The 19,757-nt window shown below is 34.3% G+C and overlaps 1 protein-coding gene across 3 annotated transcripts in view; it reads right to left on the bottom strand.

Annotated features, from left to right (window-relative positions):
- LOC112593114 (MKL/myocardin-like protein 1) overlaps positions 1-18,729 on the bottom strand; it is a 39,452-nt gene extending 20,723 nt beyond the window's left edge. The window contains exon 1 of one of the 3 annotated variants that reach the window (XM_025337398.1): positions 18,029-18,729. In XM_025337398.1, the coding sequence (XP_025193183.1) occupies positions 18,029-18,089 (61 nt within the window). In that variant the 5' untranslated portion in view covers positions 18,090-18,729. Of the gene's footprint in view, positions 1-4,554; positions 4,881-18,028 lie in introns of those variants that run through there. The other 2 variants (XM_025337397.1, XM_025337399.1) reach the window with 2 other exon arrangements.
- Positions 18,730-19,757: the final 1,028 nt, after the last annotated feature.

Raw genomic sequence — 19,757 nt, 5'->3', positions numbered from 1 at the left:
TGTATTTTCTATTAGTATTCGAATAGTATTGTACAATAATCCATTTAATGTGCATATATTTATTAGGTTAAATTAATATACAATCCGAGAAAGTCCCCGTAACAAGTCCCCCGCCCAATCGATTCTCCCTCGTAAACCATATTACGTAACAACACATATACTTCATAATACATATACCTATAATATATAAATAACAGCCGATATATTTACACTGTAATATAATATACTCGTCGTAATCGACGACAGTTCATATAAGTATGAGTTACGAGCGAGTAGAAAAAAAACAGCGTCTTAAAACAAATATAACATAAAATAATATTTATGTGATACTAGCTCTTATGTATTATATAAAAATAACGCCTTTTATGTGAATAAAAATAATAGCCCAAATGTATGTATATATATATATTACACATGATGGAATATATACCTACTTCCAGACGTTTACTATAACACGCACATCAATGTAATCGTTAATATCATCAATATATAAATTCGCACCAACTGTTCGTCGTAAATTAATCGTTCAAACATCGTTTTCGATAAAACGAATTTATTATTATTTTTAACCGACTATATTATACGCACATCATCCGTCGATTTCGTTTAAACTTTAAACAAATCTCGCTTTGTTTGTTTACCCGCGATTATTTTGCTCATCATACGTGGCTATATACGTGAGTATTATGCAGCGGTATACTGTAAACTATTTCAGTGTTTTGTACTCTCGTAAATAATCATAAACGAAATAAACAAGTTTGTTACGATGGAGTACAACGTGTCGTAAATTTTACACAGGAGGTATCAATACTGTATAAACAATATTAAATTATATCGATATGATGATAATATCATACATGGCAAACTAGAAATCGTATATAGGTACCATGTGGTTAAAAAAAAAAAAAAATGACTGAGCGAAATGGACCGAACATCGTTTTCATATAGACTGACAAAATCCTTATAGTATTTTAAATGAAATGCCATTGCTCGCGTATTCCAGAATATATTATACTGGAAACAGTATAATATTATGTTATTTATTTTTTTTTTTTACATAAAGTGTAGTATTCAACAATATTTTTTTTCGAAATCAAAAAGGTTAACAATCTGAATGGACAATTAAATGTATCGTAATATAAATATATGTTGTATCTACAAATGATGATATGTATATATATTATAGTAGTAATATACCGTCTATAACGGCAAAACAAGGATACTGTAACAGTAAAATACAAAATAATGTTTAATGCATCGAGCGTATAAGCTTCTATGGGCTGGTCATCGTCATCGAGTAAAAGCCGCGTCATGTTTTTTATTTTATTCTGTTTTTTTTTTTTTTTTGCACGAGGTAGGCCGGGCAATAAATTAACGTCAAATCACTTTAAACACTAGAACGTGTACGCACGAAAACAAAAAAATAAACAACAACCGTTTATTGTTTTTGCGATCGATACCATAATAAATAATATTATATGTAACTACAATACATAATTTGTATTTATAATATACGCGCCTATGCATGTCTTATCGCACACGTGTTATTTTTTTTGAAATGTAAGAATTCGAAAAAAAAAAACGAAATCATGTAAAATTCTTTAATAATTAATCATTGTGTGGTACAGTTTATTACAATACTGCATATTTCAGCAATCATCACATGCCAAGATTCAATATTTATCAACATACCAATTTACCTATATAATTATATAGCTTACGATAAAGCATATTGCACGTGCCAGTATAACCAAAATATTAAGTTATCTTAAATTAGTAACATCCTCTTAAGATAACTTACGATAATATTATTATATCATGTGCGTTGACCCAAAAGTGAGTTTTCAAGCGTGGTTAATTCTGTTTTAACACGATTATTGGAGTCTACGTTTTTTTGTTGCGCGAAAACCAAAGAGACGGCATCATATATAATAAGTAATATATATTACTTGTATTGTTTTTTTTTTTTGGATTGTGCACGATTCTATTACATTATATAACATTTATGTTATATAATTTGATATGCTGTTAAAGGTAAGAATATTATCTGTTTTTACTACGGTTTTTTCAATGTTTTAATTTTAAAACAAGACGTGAGTATTTTTAATTTGTTTATTTTACATATTACTCTAGTACGCTTAAAAATATTTTTAAAATACCGACGTTATACTACGGGGAATTTTTTACCGTTAAAATTTAAATTCAATATTAGATCGATTTACTTAAATTTTAACATTGACAACATAAAATTGATACTCCTAGACGCAAATTTGTTATGCGAGTTAAAATTACCTTGGTACGTAAGACAATATTCGAGTATCCTCTTAATACTTTGTACATCTTAAAAGCGTGAACAGTTTTACACATGTCGTATCGGTTCAATAGTAAGTGAAATAAATATACAAACTTTAGTCTAATTTCTAATTAGGAAAATTAGTCTGATACGATTTTCCTATAAGCCAGATTGCAGTACTCGGTTCTAAACCCGAATCAACATACACAAGCTAGTCATTAGACTGGAAACTGAGAAAAATACATTAGTCACCGTTAAATAAAAATATACACCAAAATAATATACATCAGAACTGTGGGCATAGAACTAAAATTCATAATATTATAATGCCTTCTCCTGACTCTTTGCAACGAGCGCATCAATAATAATTGTATGAAAAAAGTGAAAAATGCCATGATTAAGGATAATCTTCTTTCGGATCGACGCACAAAATACAATATTCTATCGTTATTTATTATATAATATACACCAACAAATGTCACCCAATGCTATTCGCCAGCCCATTGAAGAGTGCTGACTGTAGTTTCGCGTTGGCGACCTGGCTGGACCAACAGGTGTCAGCCGGCCGGTCCATCCTACGCGCTAATGCCTGCACCGCAATGAATTTACATCAGAAACTGATCGAGAAACTCACGACCCCGTATACAACAGCAACACACATTAAACATATGTTGGCTGCGGGAAAATTTTTACTCAAATATAAATGAAAATCGAAAAGATTTAAAAAGACGATGATACTTATCACGCGTGTCCATACGACATACATAAAAGCTAAAATAAAATAAATGAACGCTCTGCCCGACATAATATACGTGTCTTGCACCTCTAGGTAAACATATAATATATTATATATATATATATATATATATATACACGTACGCTCTGTAAATTTAGAACACAACATATTATACGCAGCCAAACGCCTCCCACAACTGCAGTACACACATCAAAATATATTATACGTATATGCTAACGCGAGATAAATGCACAGCCTTGTCCAGATGACAGACAACCAGACACAGCCTTGGACGAGACGACGGTGAAAGCAGCTTCTCCGTACGCGAAAAAAACCAACACGCATAATATACTATTGATATACATATACATATGAACATATGCGTATAATACAACAGGTATACGCACACGACAAAATAACGTATGTAATATTATAACACAAACACCTGTTAACTTAAATTGAGAAAGCGGATCGTTAGTAAGGGTTAAACGATTGCTTGTCGACCGATGTACTCTTAAGTCCTGTGAAGTTGGCGGAAACGCGAGAAAAAAAAATCCCGATTCTCTCTATTTAGCATTATCTATAAAAACATACATATGCATATAGGTGAAACCATCTGCTACGAAGATGATCAGCCTTATTATATTGTTACACAGAGTACCTTGGGTTCATAGCCGCGCAGAGAAAAGGTGTTCAATACTGTCCTAGACCTAAAAATTGCCTCTTTTAACAGTTGGCTGAAAATAATTGTTATATATTTTACCTACAACAGGGTTTACTCTCAAAACTCAGCTAGGTCCTCTAAACTGAGGATTCGACCTAGACACGGGCCTGACAAAACATCTGTGCGTATATATTTATATAATTATATATATATATATATATGTATGGCGGGTAGACGAGAGGCAGGCGAATACATTATATAGACAGGAAAAGTATAACTATTCTTGCCCAGTACGTCGAAATATTGAACTAGGGATGGAATATCGTGCAACATAATATACTACCTAATCAACGTTTATGGTACTAAAAATCAAAAAATATAATCAATTAGACAATATATATACCATATATACGAAAAAACGGTATGAATGTTTTGCGAAGCTTACTGCAGGTTTCCGTGATGGTTCTACACCACGATTTTCGAATTCAACGAGACAGAAAGCGTGAGAAGAGTACGAACACGCGTTGTGCGTATAATATATAGTATACCTACATGAACACGTACCGATATAATATTATAATATAACATACACATGTGTGGATATCGTTATAGGTACAAATATTAAGGGGGATGGGGAGAGGATATAGTCACTTAGTCCCCTCGAATTTCTGCTAAGTCTACCCGCGTTAAAAGTTAGTACCTAGGCATACTTAAAGTTCTGAGTAAATAAAATTTTTTCGAAAATATTCTGCGCGGACGTGCGGTGCAAAGAATTTTCGGACTATTGCGATACGGACATTACTATATTATTATCATGACGTATTTATATATTTATAACGCAACAAAAACGTGTCATTTTACTTTTTGACTGCTGCCCGAAGCGTACATGACGGCGGCGGTTGCCGGGAATACGTGCGGGCGATAGCGGCAAACGGTAACCGGTGCGGCGACGGCGGAGGCAGCGGCGTTTGCCGGTCAGCTTGACGATTAGACAGACGCGCGTGCGACGGAAAAACCGAACGGGAAGACCACTGTTTGACGCGACGCACCGATAGCCGCCGACGACGACGACGAAGGGAACAACAACACGCGCGAGCGATACTTCGGCGGGGACGCGCGACACACACACACACGGTACGACGACGGTCGGGGGAGGACTGCGCGCACACGACGACCGGTTCGAGCGACGTTTCGGTTCGTGATGCGTACGAGTTCGGAGCGAGCGGTGCGTGCAAAACTGTGGGCGAATCCCACCACTCCGATCGGCAACGGCGTCGTGCACGCGAGCGCGTGAGACACCGAGGCGATGACGAGGTTACCGGTCCCGCGCATATCCGCAGGGGTGGTACCGCTGCAGCGAAAAAGACACTCGGAACGTTCAGGCATGCGAGGACCTCGCACAACACGATAACAGGTAGGTAGGTATACCTACTATACAGTGTACACTCCATAACGCAAAGTCTCGTGGGCAACAAAAAAAAAAAAAAAAAAGTCGTATCGTAGAGAAATTCGAGACATACGTCCGCACGTGTTGTACCCACCGCCTTACGAATCTAGAATACACCGAATTTGAGTAGAACCGATTTTTGTTGCTTATATAAAAATTAGAGTTAATTGACCTGCTCGTGATCGAACTTATAAAATTAAAACATCAACCCAAAATAATATTCTCTGGATGGTTTTTTTATGAAATTTAAATTGTATAGCATGTATTTATGAGTATTTTTATATATTTATATTTTAAACACTATAACAACTGGCTTAAAAAATTAAACATCGTAAAAACCTACGAGAGAACATCATCGGTAATAATCGAACTTTTAAGTTTGATTACAGATCAAACCACTGCAATATTAAAATTAACAACACAAAATTTATTCTCCTGATTGCATATTTGCCATGTTATTTATTTTTAAGACTGAGACAACACGGAATAACTCTATTTTGTTCTAAATAATATTTCGTTAACAGAAATTTCGTTGAATGGAAATTTGTTCGCGGAAGTTTCAAAGTATCAAAATAAATACGAACAGGTCTTATCTTTGAAACCGTGCAGTTCGCTAATTATCTCAACAACATGCCAAGCTGTTGACCACATTTATATAATAGATTATAAAAAAGAAACAGATGCAACGACAATGCTTACTTTTGAAAATTTAGTGATGACGATGAGCTTTAAGGACACGAAATCTATTATGTTCTTTGTTTATTACTCCAAAATATAACTATAAAAAGTCCCATATTATTATTGTCCATCAGGCAAAAACTGTCCGCGTGTGTGTGAGTGTGTTTATTATATATGTGGTTCACTAGAAATGTTGTGTACGACTAGTTTTAGATTACGACAGTATATTTTCTTCTTGGTCGCATCGGAAAACTTAACCTAACCTAACCACTATACATCATAATCCTAAAAAAATAATAGGCGTTATCATCACCACCTATATCTACACATTACCGTTCAATATAGTTGCTATGAAATCGTTTAATCTTATAAACATATTATTTGATGTCCTACATTACGTTTTCACACACTTCGGTGTTTCAGTATACTACACATCAACTAGTATGCAATTTTTATGTCAATTGGCATCTTTCAGAACATACATTTCGGACTAACTTCATTTGTTTTGTATTCGTTTTTCCAGAGTCGCTATAAATCTAGTAAGTGTATATAGATTCTATGATATTAAATAAGCTTGTGATCATAATATTATTGTGGTATAAGTGCGCGTACGTATATTATACGATGTACGCTCCACGTATATGACTACGAAGGAAACGGGAAAAGGCTACGATTTATTGATGAGTCACGGTGCGGTCGCAAGTACACGAAAAGCTCATGTGGATATTATAATCACGCTTAATAGGACATCGTTTTTTGGCGTCCTAACATGCACGCGCCTTTGAGCATTTAATCGCATTAATCTAGTTTACACACGACACGGTGGCGACCACACGTAATAATTAAGTACAACAAACGTGTGTGAATGTGTGTGTGTGTGTGTGTGTGTTATCACCTTTGAGAATATTTTATTTACAACGCGTCGCGACACGTATGGTTTGGGTGCACTCGGTTGCCGCCGCGGGTTTCACGGTCATCGGTAATGAATTTTGCGCGCAGTAGGTGTGCGTTTTATATCAAAAAATAAAAAACAAAAAATAAAAACGAGAGCGGTCTCCATACACTTCAAAAGATTAATGTAATAATACTTACACTGAAAGCTGCTAGACCGAAGAAAATAAATATTTGGGAGAAAAAAACACCCATCCGAGCCAATAACATTATATTATTTTTGCAAAACGCGCGTAAAGGCCAAACGTGACTTTTTTTTTTTTTGGCTACAAGGGCATCGAGTACCGCAAAGTAATAATAATAATAATTTTGTTGTTGTCGACTTCACCGCGATTGTTATATTATATTTATTATTATTATTATTATTATTATTATTATACGTATTTACCGGTCGACGGCGGAGCGTGTGTGGTAACCTAACGCACATGGTCCCGTCAAAGGGTTAACCGGCCAGTCTCGGGTCGCAGCCAGAACGACGGTTGTCGCCGACATACGAGCGCATCGGCCACAGACCGCAGGTGTGGCCGACCGGATGGACGGAAGAACGGCCAGAACAGCGCCATATGGTCCGGCCACCCGGCCGGATGACGTCATAACTATTACGAGGACGGGCCGTATGCGTAGAATGTATATACGCGTTGCCGTGCTAACAGCTAACGAGCGGTTTTGCGTTTCGCATAATACAACAGTAATAATAATAAGATCTCAATGATTACCAAAATTCGCGTGGTCTCTAAAATGCTTGAAAGCTGAAGATGGGGAGGAATCGATTTCTCGTAGTTGTTAATCCAATATACGTCACCAAGAGATTTCCTTTGTATCTTATTACGCACGTAATAGAAATAATATTTACAATACACTTATCCGACACTTCGTAATGTATTAACGTGTCAAGGGAACGTGTTGCACAATATTGTAGTGTATATTGATGTAGATCAGAGGAAATACTATAAATTGAGATTTTTCCGAAAACAATGTTCGTTTTCCACAGACCTATCCTAGTTCCGGAAAATGTATACTTATGTTTTGTTGTCAATAAAATAGTGATAAGTGAATTATAGAGATTCACTCCATAATCCTGTCCAACATTTCACTCCAAAATCACGTGTAAAGAAATTGCGTCAACCGTTACGTAAAACAATCAATTGTTTTAATAATACATAGATATTATAAAATTTAATTCATCCACTGGAAAATTTTAGATTATAATAAATTATTATAAAAAATTATACAATCAAATTCTGAGTAAACTTTTTGAGTTTTAAAATAATATTCATGTTAAGATATATACAGTAAAATGTGGTATTTAAGTATAAAAAAGTTTGAAAAATAGCTTCTAAGTACAGCGTAAATTTATATTCTAGCACACAGAAATATAATATTACATATTATAACAAATACCCTAAACGATTACACTCACAACTATTATTTATTTATTTTTTTTTTTTATTTAGTTTGAGCCTCGGCGACTATGGCCATTGGCGTACAACAACTATTATCTTAAACATATGAAATTATAATTATTCAAGTCCCCCTCCCCCCAACAATGCAATCGTAAATAGGTACGTGTGTGTACTGTGTTTACTGTGTAAAAATTTACATCACATACGAATCTACAACAAATTAGTATACAATACACGTAGATATAATAGCATTATTATGAAAACCAATTGGTTCAATCATGTTATATACATATTTATGGAAAAAAATGGCGAATTCGTTTTGTCGTCATGAGAAAAAACCGTAAAGCCACGACAACAATAGTTGACTTTCACCGTTAACGTTTTTAGAAGAAAAAACTACAATCCTATATTATTTTTACTATCATTATCATTATTACTAGGTCAATGGAGGCTCCTATATCTGGCATAATTTTTATTAACAACATTTAAAATATCATGAGTATATACGAACACTAATATTAATACAACACATGGTATTTAAATATACGTACCACGAACCCATATATTGTAGTGCACTGTTTAAGGGAAAAAATAAAATATCTATTTGGCTACAAGGATGACCTCGTAAAAATACAGTGGCTACGTTCCAAAAAGTGAAGTGTAGTGTTTATAAAAAAAAATTAACACCCCTTGTTTTTAACTACCTGGTTAGATTATTTATAAAATATAGATCATTTATAAAAGCAATAGGTATACATATATGTTTCAATCATTTTATTTTACTTCTAAAATACATTGATAGTATAATTGGTCAAAATAATATTAAGCTACGATGATTAAACGAAAGATTAATTCTCCTGACCGGTTGGCGATTACTAACTCCGAGATAATTACGTATACAATAACAATGATACATACAAAATATTATACTTATAGATCTCATACTAATTTTAAAAACATATTATATTAGTAATTAGAATAAATACTATAAAATTTTCTAATAAAAATGTTTTCATCCTCCGTGCAAACAAATTAATTAAATATTTAATGTAGCCCAGAGAAAAAAATAAAAACAGACATCTCGTGCCAACGGTAACACAGATTAGTTTTTATTTCGGCGTTTCACTGTCGCAATAATGCTATGTAACGCCGTCCACACGAACATAATTGGGAGCGAGTATAATATTAATTATTATTATCATAACGATTCGATATGATTCTAATGTACAATAAAATCTCCAAAACAAACATGAAACGTTCCAAACCCTAACAGAACGTAGCGAATGTACGACTAGCAGGAAGACAGCTCAAAATGAAAAAAATACCTACCTACAAGCAAACGAAATTTATTTTTTATATACTCCCTTCCCCACATTAATGCCCATCGTTAATCACTTTATGATAATAACAAGAATATACTAATATAATGTCGTCGTATGACCATCACACACGCGGCACAGACGAGACACGACGCGTATTATATATAGGTACGCACGCGTGTTTGTTCTCTTCTCCTGTCATAACAATGTGAAAGTCTATAAGACGTACCGGCCACATATATATGTAATAAACGTTTTATTATAATAAATCAATGCCACAATGATGACGGCGTTGTCGCATTTTGTTAACTCAGCGTATATTATGTTTATAAACATTATACAATTGCTTCTACAGGCATATAGGTACTGAAAACATAAATTGCGCAGAGTATTTTATTACCCTCATTTTAAAACAACTGAAGTTGTCGCGGTGCTTACAGAGTGTAAGTATAAGAAAAATTAACGAAAAAAATCACGGCGTATTTACATAATTTAATATCTGTCGTGTATACGCATTATGCACTCGTACTGATTTGTGTATCATCCACCTACGAAAAAATTACATAATTCATAATTGTCAACTCTAAAAATTCAATTTTGTAGCTTTAAATTTAAATTTTAAGAAAATCATAACGCATCGTTTAACATTATTATTACTATTTATCAGAGTTAAAATCAGTAAAAAATTTGAAGACATCAACCAACTCCAACTTTTTGTTATAATAAATACAAGGAAATTGTTTGCGTTATTAGTTTACTTTTATAATTAAATAACGATAATCGATAATGTTAATACCACATTTTAAATATTGAGTAAAGCAATGAATATATTAATTTTAAAATAAAATGTGTTTTGGTTTTGTGTACCTGAATATACTATTTATAGTAAAATAATTTTATTTTCAACATTGAGGATGATTTCTTGTAATAAATTAAATCTAGTTGATAGGAGTAAAAAGTAAAAAAATGCCATGATCTATATACAAAATAAACATCAAAGTCGAGATCAAGATGTCGTCCGCTTCGATGGTATTGATAGATTCAAAAAAAAGCCTAGCCAAACTAAATATGGAAAGCTATGAAATAATAGCTTTGCTTGAGAATTGATCTGAACTGAACTAGTTATTTCTAATAAATATTTTTTACAAAATTATTTTAAAAACTCTTCGTAAAATAACAAAACTTTAGTAATAATTATTTTATTTTTTTTTTACAGTTAGTATAATGATAAATGGTAATCCATCGTTATTATCTCTTTTCGAGTTAAAAAAATTAAAGAAGTTAGTTTTAAGAAAAATAGCGTTCTTCTAAATGATAGACTCGACTTATGTCAGCTTGTGAGTTTATTAACCGTGTACACGTGTAATCTTAGACAAACCTGCACATTTCAATAACTCAATACACGCTCTATGCATTGCATTCAGATTTACTAAATGTTTAAAACCACGTTGATCATATCTTATCAAATGATTCTGCGACAGTTTTACAAGGAGTACATTGATGAGTATCTACGTATAGTATAGAATTATATTGATCTTGTACCGAAATCTATTCAATAGTAGCAGAAATCAGATATAGTAACGACTGATTGTGCATGTATAACGTACAAACATACGTACTATTTGTTATGGTAAACATTTATTTTTGTAATCGATAATTTAAATAAATACTCACGATAATAAAATAATTTGTTAAAAATTAAAGTTAGAGGATATTGTTTAATACCTAACTTTGTTATTATATTAATATGTTCTCAAGTTCACTGTTTTTATCATGTTTTATGTTCAGCTAGCAGTATTATTTTACAATTCCATCAAACGCCACCTTGGTTTAACCTTACCTAACCTAACCTAGCTTTAATAAGGAGCCTATTATGGATGATTTTGACAAAATATTTCACGAACTTTACTCGTGTCTTAAGCATTTAATGTATGGTATTCTCTGAAATAACAACGAATAAAGTTATACTAAGGGTAGTTGAAAAATAAATGGTAAAAAGTAACGAAACATATAACTGAGATTACTATATTTCATAACAATTTTAGTATAAAGCAGGTATTTTAAGATTATAAATAAAACGTAATCGTTTTCCTTATGAAAATCTCTAAAAAATAAACTTATCGATGTGATATGGATTTACGATGGGTGCAAATTAGAATGCAACGGTAAGTAATTTGGTCGCCGGCCGGTTTATTGTTATTTTTTTTTTTTTTTTTGTACAATATAATACTATTATTATGACGCGTGTAATAGGTTTCGTACAAATCATTTCTGCGTCGGCGCCGGCAATCGCGAGTTATATTGGCGGCTACGATGAATTAATCAACCGGCGGTGGCGACGGCGCGAACGTTTGCCAACAACCGTTTGATAAATTCGCATTTTAAAATCGAATCAATCACACGCAATATTATTATGACGTATTAATCGCTTATACATAATTGTATATCACACACGATACATGTAAATCGCAGAGCATATTATGAGCACCAATGGTTAAGATTTTTAGCAAAAATTACGATGTCATCACGATGCAGCGGGGTGACACTTGTGACAATGTATACATATTATTATTAACAGAACGGGGGATAAGTCCGCGTAAAACTTCGCTTTTTTTATGCGACGGCGGCGACGACGGACGACGACGCGCGCGTTGAGATTTAAACGGCTAATAAAACGCCGGGAGATGTTATTTTTATCTACGCGCTAGCGCCGCGAGACCGCTGATTCGGATTTTAAGTTGTTTTTTTTTTTTTTTTACACTGGTTCTCGGCATTGATGAACGCGTTTTATAAAAGTCACGCGCGTGCGGTTTTTAAAATTTTAATCACTGTTTGTCGGATTTGTTTTGTACACTTTCTACCTATCTATATGAATAATTAACTGTATATGAATATGTATATACATGTGTATAAATAGTGTGAGCTTTTACACATAGAGAGACGCATATGGTTCTATATTTTTTTTTTTTATATATAATTCGCATCTTTATAGAATATTATATTCAGTTTAATTTAATTTACTCTTATTTTTATTTTAAAATGTTTACATCAAAAATAAGAAATAGCATACGCATAAATAACATAATTCCTTACGTATTATTCACCGACTATAATATTAATGAATAAACAACAAACTTTGCAATCCAATTCACCGAATTCTTTTTTTTATTTTTTTAACACACCAACTCGTCTCGCGTAGGTATATGCACCACATCAGTTCTACTGCACGTCTGCTCGTAATGAATATTGATAATCTCTGAAAATGTTTCCAAATGACTCTTCTAAAAAAAAATGTTTTGCCAATCGAAAATGTGCAATAATGTCATTTGCTCTTATCACTGTATACTCGACTTTACATAATAATAAAATAATAAATGCATTAAATACAAAATTAATAAAAAAAATTACTTTCATACAATTGCAAAACATAATAAACCTGTACAGTACGACACATACCTACAAGAACTAAAACAACCGATGTAAACGAATTGCGTCCCAAAATCCCTTTTTCATACAAATTGCATCCCGATAATATTTAACAACTATATTAATTGCGTCCAATGTAAATACATTATATTCCTTTCCATTTAATAAACTAAGGACTCGATAGCAACATTAAACAAATATTATAAATATTATATTGCCAAAGGTAGGTTAAAAATATTGTTTTCGTCGTTAAATATAAAAATAAAAGAATAAGTAAAAAACTAGTAAAAAAATATAAGTTATATATATATATAATTATATTATTTATGGCTCGGTAAAAATTTGAACGATACAGTTTTAACAAAATCAAAACGTGTTATTTCGTTTAAGTCATATTTAATCATTCTTTTTGAATGGAAAGCTTCACAGCTATTTGTTGTCAGTGTAAATTGAACCTAATAGTTGTTGAATATTATCGGGACGCAATTCGTATGCAGCCAAAACAACACACATATTCTAATTGAAATCAGAACTATTAAGTGTTTACAAACATTTAAGTTATTGTAAGTACCTAATTTATTCAATTGCTATAAAATGAGTTATCAAAATGTGGTTAAGAAACCAGGAATATTTAAAAACTACAGAAGATAATATACACAACGCGGAACAACAAATCGACACAACAATTGAGAATAATTGAAAAACCACAACTCTCCCAAACAAACTTAGATACATGTTAATATAATATTATTTATAATATACTTATTTTACAGGTAATCCGTTTGAGTTTATAACAACACACATTGTTTTTAAGTGTTAATTTTTTTTTTTTTAAAGCTTTTAAAGATTATACCTTTTTGAATGACAACATACATTTTGTACGATATTACAAAATATTTTTTCTGACCAGAAATACTCAGATATTTCAAATCATAAAAATCAAATTTCGAACGATAGTGAAGGATTTCAAATGTATATTAGCGGGATTAGTAATAGATTTGCATTTTTTCAGGAATACCCCTGAATCACGCTGTACTACACTCAACTAGACTAAAAATATATCATAAAATTAAATATTTAAAAACTAATAACGATAAAATATCATAAAAAACGTGGTCTTTTTTCCAAAATTATTGCTCGCAATGACATCAAATTGCAGATAACTACAATGTCACGTTCGAAAAAGTCAAAACTTTTCGAAATAACGATTGCATAGACACTTCGATTACCGCCCCCCCCCCCCCCCCCCTCTCCGCGTATTGTTATGTGGGAAGTGCATTCTACAAAATACATATTATTTTACGCGTGTCATAATAATATCTATATAAACCGAAGGCGCCGCGGACGTTGCGCAATAATTTCTCACGTCCGATGTTTGTGTGTCGTATACTATTTAACGGTGCGGCATTCGATCTCCTGCAGCTGCCTACGCGTCCGATCGACGTGAAAAATGTAATGATCAACGCATAACATAATATAATACACATTACTCGATTGTACGCACAAGTCGGCCGACTGTCAACAACGGTTCTGCGATTATCACAATATGCTATGAATAATTATTATGATAACAAATAATAATAATTTCTATTATTACTATTATCGCCGTATAGTTTCGGTGGCCTCAACTATTCCTCCTCGCGCAGTCAACATCGCCCAGTCCACCCAATAACAATTCACCGCAGGAGGAGCTGCACGAATCTCGGGAGATGTGTTTGCGTGTTTGCGCGTGTGTGTGTGTGTATGTGCGTTTATGCGTGTGTGTGTGTGTGTGTGTGTGTGTGTGTGTGTGTGTGTGTGTGTGTGTGTGTGTGTGTGTGTGTGTGTGTGTGCGCGCGTGCGTGTGTGTGTGTGTGTGTGTGATTGGCGTCGTCGTCACTTTATCGTCGTGACAAATTCGCATCGGCATTCGTTGGCAAACGACAATGTGGGACTCGACTGTGGTCGGCGAATGCCGAACCACGGCGGCAGCGGTAAATTTGCTACCTAAACGCGACGGGCGTGCGTGCATAGCACAGCGCGTACGGAAAACTCGCGTACTCGCGCGTAGTACGGTAAACGCACGCACGTACGCGCGCACGCGCCGCAATGCCTCTCCGGGCCGCCGCGTCCGTGTGTTATATGTATATAATGTGTTTTAGAACCGAAAATAGCGTTCATTCCGCCCGGCCGCCCGGTGCCAACAAAACGCCATCGCACACAATCGCGCCGCGCTGGCGTGTGCCAATAACCACCAATATAATACGCTCTAAATAGGTCCGTCTATAACCCCATTACGACCGATGCTGCGCCGCGATCTCACCTTGTCTCCAGGACGAACGTCAAAATAATCGCCAAACGACCCCGACCGTCACCTGTGCGTCGCCGGCCCGCTCGCGTAAACGTCGTGTCCTGTATACAACGACGCGAATACGCGCACTATATCATAGAATAACGCACGGGTATAATGGGTGGTACACGTTATTGCTGGCGGTTTACGTTATGCGCGGTATCTGTGGATTATGTCTAGAGAGAGACGGGGAGAGTGAGAAAAATACTTCGGACGAAGTCGGGGAGCGAATAAATTGTTTGGCGCGAGATTAGGTACCTATATACTCATATAGTCATATATGATGGTGTACACCTGTACACCTTTTTTCGTTTATTCTCTCTCGCGGTGTACGCGAATAATAATAATGATAATAATACAATATAATGCACTACGTCGCAACAATATAAAACGATATCGTAACGCCATTGAAAATGTATCGAAATAAAAATAATAAGTAATATAAATTATCAATCAAATATACGTACACATCAGGTCGGTTTATAGCCACTAGATTCACTAGACATGACTCTAAATTATATGATATTATGTTGTACTTGTACTACTGGTTATTATTATTTTTTTTTTCAATAAATTAAAATATTGAGTTTACAATAATCTATAAGAGTCGGAAGAAACAATAAAATTGTGCGTATATTAAACTAAAAGTGTTTAATCACTTTAATCGCTTAAGATTTACTTCGGTAAATAACGATGATAGGTGTTACATTTGTATTAATATATCAGATATTTTTGAGCGAAATTTAATTGTAGCAATAAATATTAATATTATACATGATTTTCGTTGCGATCGTAATGTAGTACGTAACGGGCCGATAAAATCATCGGAATATTATGCTTTTTTTACCACACCCTCTCATCTAAACGGAAACCGGTCGATTAATTTTTAGAACTTACACTGGGAGGAAACGTCCCTGTATGTGTGACTGTGTGCAAACGCATCTATTTATGACGCTAACTGGGTCACACGGTTCAGGTGCGTACATAAAAGACTGCCGTAGGGTTAACTCACGTGTACAGTATACGAATAGGTATATATTATATTATATATAGTGTCGTATAGTGGCGTCACGGTTGCAATGGCTGCGGCGGAGCGGCGGCGGCGGCGGTCGTATTTCTAGACTCGGCCGCCCGCACCCGGTGGACCCGCTCTGTGTCAAGGACGTTGTTCAACGACGACCGCGAAGGATAAAAAGGACGACAGCATTTCGCTCTGTAACTGCTTTTCATACTGGAGAAAGCCATACATACGCGACTAATACTACATTTGTATATGTGTGTGTGTGTGTGTGTGTGTGTGTAAACACGATATATAACATAATCTTTTACATCCAGATTTACTATAAGGATTTCGATTTAGACGGTTATACGTTGTTGAATGAAACGTCCCACTCACGGATGCTGCTGCTATAGCACGATCTCTACGCGATTACAACAATTCATCAACGATAGATATAGAATAAATTAACAAAAAACCACGTATATATATAACGAATAAATATATATATATATGTGTTTTATAGGTACGCCCAGACCATCAATTCAGAGTTCTACTAGCGGCCGTGTTTTTCGTTACGAGCGATTTATAAAAAGAACAATCGCGGTTCCGGGTTATATCATTATAATATTATATGTTACACTGCAGGATGACGACCAGCCGACCGACATGTAGTGTCGCGTAATTACACAGAATAATCCTGCCATGCGCGTATATATACAGTCAGAGCCAATTTGGCGACTGCATTTAATATTTCCTTTGGTCCGGAGAAAAAATAAATAAAAGTCAAGACTCAAGAAACACGGTAGAATGGTTGCATTAGTATGTTTTCTTTGAGTTTTAAAATTAATTATTATGGTCAACGAACGTCGGCGAGTTAGTGAAATAAAAAATTATGATCCTATTCATTTTTTTTTTACTACAAAATACAGAAGGATAATCGTCATCGAGAATATTATATATTGTACTTATACATAAGTAACGGCTAAAACAATAATAATTATAGACACCAATTTATTTATTGCGAAAATAAATTATGAACAATCGAAAAATTAGGAAAACAAACGATTTATTAAAATAATAAAACTTTGAATTATGAACATAATTCTCCTTTAATGCTGGGATAATAAATTACATTAGTATGTATGCAATAAAAGTTACTCTGACGTTGACAATTAGCATTGATTTACAAAATGATTACCGGGATAATTACCAGTGATAAGATTCAAATAAAATAATATTATTTAGATTTCTAAAGAGTCGACTAGGCAGTTTGGCAAACAGCCTAATTTTTTTAAATCATACTGTATAAATATATATGTATATATACTTACACACGAACACACACACTGAAAGTGTATATCTATGCATATCGCGCGTAGATGCGACGTTTATCATTCGTAATCCATCTACTGACAGGAATATTTTCTAGCGTAAACTAGCCGAAAATAAGCTAGGACGTGTTTCGAAATACCAAATACACATGCTAACGGTTTGATTAGGAGTATTAAGGATCTTAAGCATTGATTATCGACAAACTGTTTGGGGATGGTAGACTCCGTGCGCAACAGTTGGTCGGTCCAGAGGAGAACAGAGCAACGACAGCTGTAGTCAAATTAAAAATCCACTTACTGGACTGATTTACGCCATTAAATTCGCGAATTCGTGTACCTATATATTATCGTTTGTTAAGAGGTCCTACTGCATGTTTATATTGTTGCTCGACTGATTAAGTAGTATATTTCGTTAAATATTTTTATTGTATTGAATTTTGTTCAACAGTACCTTGACAATGTTTACAACAGCATTTGGCATCTGGTACCTCTGTGCTGCTGCTGACCGGCATAATGACCCAGTGACTCTACGGGAGACGACCTCCGCGCTCGCCGTTCCTCCCATAACACGTGCCCCTCGCCACCACGCGCATCACCGCCGATGATCGCCGGGACCGCCGCCGTACCTCCGCCGGTTCCGATGGCGATTATGTAGGAACGACGAAAACGATGGGCCGACCTCAAGGGTTAGCATTCATCGATGAATGGTTGCAGAAACCCCAATAACAGGGGTGAAAGGTTTTGGCAACGATAATTATAGTAATACACACACGACACACTGTTGCGTTACGACACGATAAGATACGATAGGATACGATACGATACGATACGATACAACGACGACGACGGAAAATTTTCGTATGATTAACACAGCATTGTCAGAATTATTGTTTGGCTTTATACGCGTGTAGTATACCTACGTATTTAAAAGAACGAGCAAAATAATTGGAAAATTTGAATATGTTTTCTACTGGATACGAATCATGAGAACCGAAACTTTGTCAGCTTTTTTTTTTGTTCCTGTGTACGTTTACCTATTATGATTGAGTGTTTGTAAGCGGGTACGCCCGTGTTGTCATGTAATTGTGTGCTCGTTGAAAAATAAAAAAACTGATTACATCGGTTTTGCACTGTGCGCAGGGTAGGCTGGCGTTTCGGCGTCTGCGGACCTTATGCGTTATAGTAACGTGGTCCCGGGGACGTCGAGCACGCTCGGCATCAGTCGGACGCGGAATTCCTTGGCGCCCGTCCAAGATCCCCCGTATGCGTGTGACTCACGGACGATGGGTTCCGACTAAGAACCCCTGAACACACCACCCGAAACGTCAGTATACGACCCTCTTTCTGATGTATAAATACGTGTACGAAATATTACTATACAGACTATATACTACAGCCATAAGATTTCCGGGTCGTCCATTGACGAGAAAATGAAATAGTAAATATAATTGCCAATTTACGCTTATTATAATATGTACATCTAACTTTTCCGAAACCTCGATAGTGTTAAAAAGATTATTTATTATTTTTTCATCGTTGGTAGTAAAAAAATCCACAAAACATACTACCCCCATGAATAAGTACAGAATAAATCAATGTCAAATTGTTACCAATACATAAAATATGTTATTTTTATGTATTACCAGAACAAGATTAATGTTAGGTATTAGAAAAATATTTATACGAACACATTCATACTTGATTCCAAAGGATTTTTTTTTATCAATTTTAAAAATGTGAATACATATTTTTAATATAATATTACATTTTACACAATATAATTATTTCTATCTTAAAATATTTTTTTTTTTTTTTAATAATTGTAATGTTTTTAAAATTTTGTAGAATATTTTATTGATAATTAATCATCAACATTATTCTTTGTCATCATTAATGCAATTTGGTATATTTATTATGTACATCAACTTCCAAAATATTGTATGTAATAAGTCAATGAAAAACAATATAACTATAGATTCAATGATAATTTAGTCAAGATAAAATTGAAGTACCAAAAATAATAATGAAAACAAATACTATTTTTTTGATTTTGAAAATTTATTTTATTTTTTCCTTGGTTACAATTATTACCTACATTGTATATTTACTTCCTCTTTAATCCAAGCCTATGAATTCTAAGAAAAATAGTAATATTGTTATCAACATATTATTTATGGGTA

The sequence above is a fragment of the Melanaphis sacchari genome, unplaced genomic scaffold (genome assembly GCF_002803265.2).
Source record: "Melanaphis sacchari strain LSU unplaced genomic scaffold, SCAv2.0 Contig1_pilon_pilon, whole genome shotgun sequence".
Lineage (NCBI taxonomy): Eukaryota > Metazoa > Arthropoda > Insecta > Hemiptera > Aphididae > Melanaphis > Melanaphis sacchari.
Note: the sequence above shows the minus strand (reverse complement) of the source record. Positions and strands in the feature narration are given on the sequence as shown.